The following is a 6,000-nucleotide window of genomic DNA, read 5'->3' as shown; positions in this document are numbered from 1 at the left end:
GGTTAGACGATCTCCCACCTCTAGCGAGAGTGAAGCCAGCAAGCAATCGGTAAGTAGGCACTGGCCCTCAGGGGCTTTTACACATTTTTTTTTTTTGCTACAAAGTAATAGAGGCAAGAATCCACACCCTTGTGATGACAAAAGAACCAATTGGTAAGAGGCTGGATGGGCACCAGAGCCACTTAAATAGGTGGCAGTGGTAACTCGCTAGCATCCTGTATGATGGTCAAACATTACCATGGTAACTCGCTCATTTCGTTTTAGTGCATAAAAGATATCTTGAGCCGTATAGTGAAAAAATTAAAACACTTCATAAAAAATATGAATGTATAGAATTTCATTTATTATAATTTCTTTAATAATTATTCATATCTTTATGTATAAATATTTTTACAACCTATAATACAGTGACAAGAATCCATACTTGTCATGAGAAGGCAACAAACAAGCCACCTTTTAAACAATAAACATAATACTTTATAAGTCTTAAACTTTTGGCATATACTGTTCTGCACTTGCTTTAAATAACACTTTAATATCACAGGTGGATAAAATAACTTCCTTAAAGCATTTTCTTGTGTAAATTTAGTTTATATTACACTAGTTCATAAAATCTGAATCTGTATACTTTCATTTTATAGATATTCATAAATTGCTATAAAATATAACCAAATCAAAGATAGTTTTAAGTACATTTAAATTGCTCATAGAATATATAGTAAATTACACAATGTACTGCTATTTATTTTCGTTTTTACATATTTACATATGCACACACACATAATATATATTACCCTGAATGGTGACAGTTTAATGACTTGCAAAACACTATCTCTTGTGACTTAATTAGCTCAAAAAAGTTACATTTATAGCACCTAAATAAAACTGGCCCGGCACTCATCACAGAAATTAACATCCATGCTTTTTTGATACTTTGCTGCTAGTGCCCTGGTTCTTTCTTCAGTAGCTGATCAATCTGAAAGGTAACAAACTGGGAATAATTTTTCTTCTCGATTACTATAAAAAGTGTGTAGAACTAAGCACAGGTGTATTCTAGTGAATGAGTGAGCATGTGTGCACGTGAGAGAGAAATATCTGCCTTGGTAGTTTCAGCCCACAATCATCTATTTCATTTTCATATGTCACTGTGTATTAGTAAAGTAGACTAAAATTTATTTTAACATACGATATAATGACTTAATTACTTACGTGAAATTTAGAAATTTCGTATTTCTGCGTTGCACAATTTAATGGTTAAATCCTATTCATTTTGAAGATCCACTGTCTTCATTCACTTAGGGTACGGCATCATTGCTTTGTTTGTTCCCGGGTGGCGGTAGTTGAAATTTCTCCCATTCGGCGGCACTGGCGTGTGTATCTTTGTTTGCATCGTCTGCTTCCTGTTAGGGGACTGGGACGTGCTGCTCAGTGTGGTGCAGTTCCTGTTCCCTTTGTAGCTGGAGGGGGGTCGAGTATGCACACCCCATCTCTTCTTTTCCTGGTCGGGGATCTTTTTGAGGATGGGGTGTGCCTGTCCATTGTCCAGTGCTGGTATCTGTTGGATGATAGCATGGGTTTCTTTGACAGTGTGTTCTATGACAGAGCTGGTTGGGTGAAGTATGGATATGGAGGTGTTGAGAAAGGCCTGATTATGGGTTGTCTTTTTTGGCATCTTTTATATGTTCGTCAATCCGTTCTTTGACAGTGCGGATGGTTCTGTCAATGTTGGGGTTGTGGCATTGGCATGTGGCCTTGTAGACACCAGGGGATGCAAGTTTGGGTAGTGCTCTTCCGATTTGGGATATAGGATTGAGAGGCTTGCCGAATTTTCCTGATATGGTGAGGTGGTATGGAAAAGCGATCCATTTGGGTTTGGGATTTTGGTTCAGGTTATCTCTTGTCTTGTGGGTGTCCGAGCTGGGCTTCTGCACACCACATGGATAGTTGGCGTTCTGTGTAACCGTTGTTTAGTCCTATTTCAGTTACGCATGGAGGTCATCTTCTGTGCAGCTGTATGTGAAGGCTCTTCTATAGAACTTCATCCATACACCAGCTTTCTGTTTTGGTGGGTGGTTGGATTTGGCATGGATGCACTGGGTCCCCGAACCTGGTTTCCTGTATGCGGACATGATGAATTTGTCTTGGTGTCGTTGGATGCTTAGGTCGAGAAAGTTGAGGCAGCCATTTTATTCCCTTTCAACGGTGAAATTTGTTAGGGTGTATGTTGTTGAGGGCAGTTAGGAGATGGTTTAAGTCCTCTTCCTGTTTGTAAATGACTAGGGTGTCATCGGCATATCTTCTGTATCTTACATGTGCAAACTCTGGTTGGGTGAGTATCGATTTCTCTGCCACATACAGTACAATGTTGGATAGGGGTACAGAAAAGGGGTTGTCCATCGCTAGGCCTCCTGTCTGGTGGAAGAAACTGTCTTCGAACTGGAAATACTCTAGTTGTGGGTGAGGCTGGCTTGTAGGAGGTTGCAGATTGCTTTTCCATACCACCCCACCACATCAGGAAAATTCGCCAAGGCCCTCAAACCCTTCAACATCCGACTGGCACACAAACCTATAACCCAAATTGGAAGAGCACTACCCAATTTCAAGAGATACTACCTACCCAAACTTGCATCCCCGGGTGTCTACAATGCTACAACACCTACATTGGCAGAACTATCCGCACTGTCAAAGAAGCCAAAAAAGATACACCAAAATCAGGCCTTTCTCAACACCTCCACTCCACATCCATACTTCACCCAACCGACTCTTGTCATAGAACCCCATGCTATCATCTGACAGAAACCAGCACTGAACCAGGACAATGGACAGGCACACCTGACCTGGCAGTTTGTCCTCAAAAAGATTACCAACCAGGAAAAGAAGAGATGGGGTGCGCATACTTGACCCCCCTCCAGCTACAAGGGGAACAGAAACTGCACCGCACAGAGCAGCATCGCCCTGCCCCCAACCACCACCCAGCAACAGGAAGCAGATGACGCAAACCAGGATACACACGCCAGTGCTGCCAAACTGGAGAAATTTCAACTACCGTTGCCCGGGAACAAACAAAAGCAGTGACGCAGTACAATCTTCACTCCAGACACCGTGCCCTTAGTGAATGAAAACAGAGGATCTTCGAAATTAATAGGATTTAACTATTAAATTGTGCAACACGGAAATACGAAATTTGTAAATTTCATGTAAGTAATTTTAAACTGTGTTTACCGCATTCATCATTAATAATGACTTAAGTTAACTCGTTTCAATTTCACTGCATCTTTTACTTCACAATCCATATTTTAGGACCCACTATGTGTACAGTGGGATCCACTAGTATTGCTTGGCAAATTGTCCATGACTATTTTCATTAATTTTTCCTCTTACATCCTATGTTTTTAAGCGATGGATTTTTATGTATGCTGGTGCAGAAGTTTCCAACAACTTGTTTTGAGATTTCGTTTAATTCTTGAAGCTCTTATTGGGTCAAATAAAGTGCACGAACATGGTGATGGACAATTTGCACAGTAATACTCATGGATCCCACTGTATACCACTCATGTCACCATCAATGTTATTCACTTGAATGGAGAAGCTCTCGGTTCCATATGCTATCTAATAACCTGTGGCTCAACAGAAGGGCCTAGGCCCATCCCGAACTGTCAGTCTCCCTCCCACAATCCTACCTAGAGGTGTGAGATCTTCAACCGGTAATGGCACATGATGCAGGGTCAGCACATTGAACCCCCAGCCATTATAGGAGATTTACGAGACCGGTTACGCTACTCACTCCCAGCTCCTCATGATGGTGAGTTGCCGCCAGTCCTATACACAGACCGAGAACCTAGAGATTGAACCCATGCCATCCCACAGTTTGAGCCCACGGCCACTGAGGAGGACCCTTAAGCTATCTAGTGTCATCCATTATGAACTATTTGCTAATCAAGCGAAATCTTCTCCCTGCAGCACTCTAGTATTAATAATGGACAATGCATGTTTTCTCCATTCGCAATAAAAAGGTGATAAAAAAATATATACATATCTACTAAAGTTATTGTCGCAGTTTAGTGGCTTAATCTCACAATAATTATTTTTTATTAAACATATTTATGCTTTAGTGTCAAAAAAGCAGGTCACTTTAATAAAATTCAGATGCAGGGTAAGATGAACTCATGTTATTTCCCAGCAATGGCAGTTATTTATTTTAATTTATGCAGAGGTGTGTACCAAATCTTCATATAGACCATAGAATACATATGCATATGCATTGCTGGCCAAATTGTTCATCACCATGTTTTAACACGAGCATCAGGGTTATACTGCTTTGGAATACAGTGAACATCATCTTTTTTATCTCTAACAATGGTATCCCATCCAATAGGCAACTTACTAACTACATCTTCAGGAAAAAACAAATTATTGAAGTATCTTGAATACATAATCATCAGAGGACAGTAAAATCGTAACAGATGAGCTGGCTTCTTGGGTCAGCATAACAATATGGAGCCAGAGGTCCCAGGTTAAACCCCCCGCAGGGCACTGATGTGCTTGCCCCATCAGCCAGTTCATCGTTTAGCCTCATCACTGTGATTAAACCATAAAATCCATGTAAAAATAACAAACGACGACATTCTGTAATACAGATCTGATGAACATGATACTGCCTTGGGGACAGTAACGGAATGTGACTAGCTTTTCATTAAAACTGGTGGGTGAAATCTTTTTATGTTCACATGTAAAAACTTACAAATAAATCTGTTTTCAAGTATGTTAAGTGCTGAGCCATACCTGCTCAGTTTCATTTGAAAGGAACAAGAAAGCCGTGACTTGAATGCAGCTAACATCAATACCTTGCATTTTATTTTTCCTTCAAACTGACACTGATTTCAACATTGGATGTTACTAAACTATGTAAAAACCCTTTATCCTCAAATTACACCTATTCAGGCCTCCGGCATGTAGAAGAGTGCCTTAAGTACACCAACCAACAATCATCCTTTCTGCTTAGTCTACAATCTTAATTTTTTGTATAAAAAAAATGCGAATCACTACATTTACAGCTATTCAATAAAAATGTGCACACGGACACATGAGATAGTTACCTGTGCCTTGTACATCTCTTTAACATCCTGCAGGTCCAATCTTAACTCCTCATTTTCTTCCATTTTCTCCCCGTACATCTGCAAGCAAAAAGTACGAGGCATTTTAAAGTACACATTTAGTGTAACTATATTTTATAACAGTTTAGAAGCACTGGATTTAAAATTATTGTAATTGTGATTATTGACGTTGCCAGAAGGAAGGAGGATCTCAACAATAAAGAAGAAAAACTACATAAATAACTTCTCTTTTCAGCCCACATACACATTTTTCGGTGATTTATGGGGTATATTACATGTGACTGTCCCGTGCCATGGATCATGATGAAATTGGAGAGCTAGGAATGAGTAGCTTAAGCCAGCCGGAGAAAACCTATGACGTCGACTTGGGGGTTTGTCGTGCTGACCACATGTCACCCCGTAACTGGTTAGATGATTGCCCATCTCTGGTGTGAGTGAGGCCCTGGCCTTCACAGGCTATTATTATTACATTGCATGTGACTGCCCCATTACAAATAGTCCAGAAATACCTACAATATACAGGGTGTTCTTCAAGGTTAAGACATATGTCAAGTATTGGACTTAAAACTGGATGAAACAGGTGTAGGATAGGAGGACAACTCAGTTTTTCTTGCAAGGGTGTTTTGTTTTGCTGTAGTTCACAAACATGCTGATAAGTCACAAGTGCACTTGTGAAAGGAATGTTTAAAATGGTTGTTAATCAACCATGCATCATATTTTCAGTGCAGCTTGCAGAAATCAATGGGAATTAAAGCTGTCAGTGTAAAACAACAGTATGGAGAGTTCTCAATAAGTGTTTCTGTTGCATATCATTTATGAGTTTTTCTTCCATCCTCACTTGTTTCATCACAATAAGTCTTGGGGTTCATGTGTAATAACATCCTTA

General features: G+C 40.0%; 1 protein-coding gene across 4 annotated transcripts in view; it reads right to left on the bottom strand.

The window, feature by feature from the left end:
- Positions 1-322: 322 nt before the first annotated feature.
- The window catches only part of Tmf (TATA element modulatory factor), a 77,974-nt gene continuing 72,296 nt past the window's right edge, over positions 323-6,000 (bottom strand). For all 4 annotated transcript variants that reach the window (XM_083136739.1, XM_083136742.1, XM_083136741.1 and 1 more), the window contains 2 exons: positions 5,097-5,174; positions 323-976 (listed from right to left, as the gene is read on the bottom strand). In XM_083136739.1, the coding sequence (XP_082992865.1) occupies positions 941-976; positions 5,097-5,174 (114 nt within the window). In that variant the 3' untranslated portion in view covers positions 323-940. The remainder of the gene's footprint in view (positions 977-5,096; positions 5,175-6,000) is intronic.

Source organism: Lepisma saccharinum, chromosome 15 (genome assembly GCF_977018435.1).
Source record: "Lepisma saccharinum chromosome 15, izLepSacc3.1, whole genome shotgun sequence".
Lineage (NCBI taxonomy): Eukaryota > Metazoa > Arthropoda > Insecta > Zygentoma > Lepismatidae > Lepisma > Lepisma saccharinum.
The sequence above is the reverse complement of the archived record's forward strand: the minus strand, read 5'-3'. Positions and strand labels throughout refer to the sequence as shown.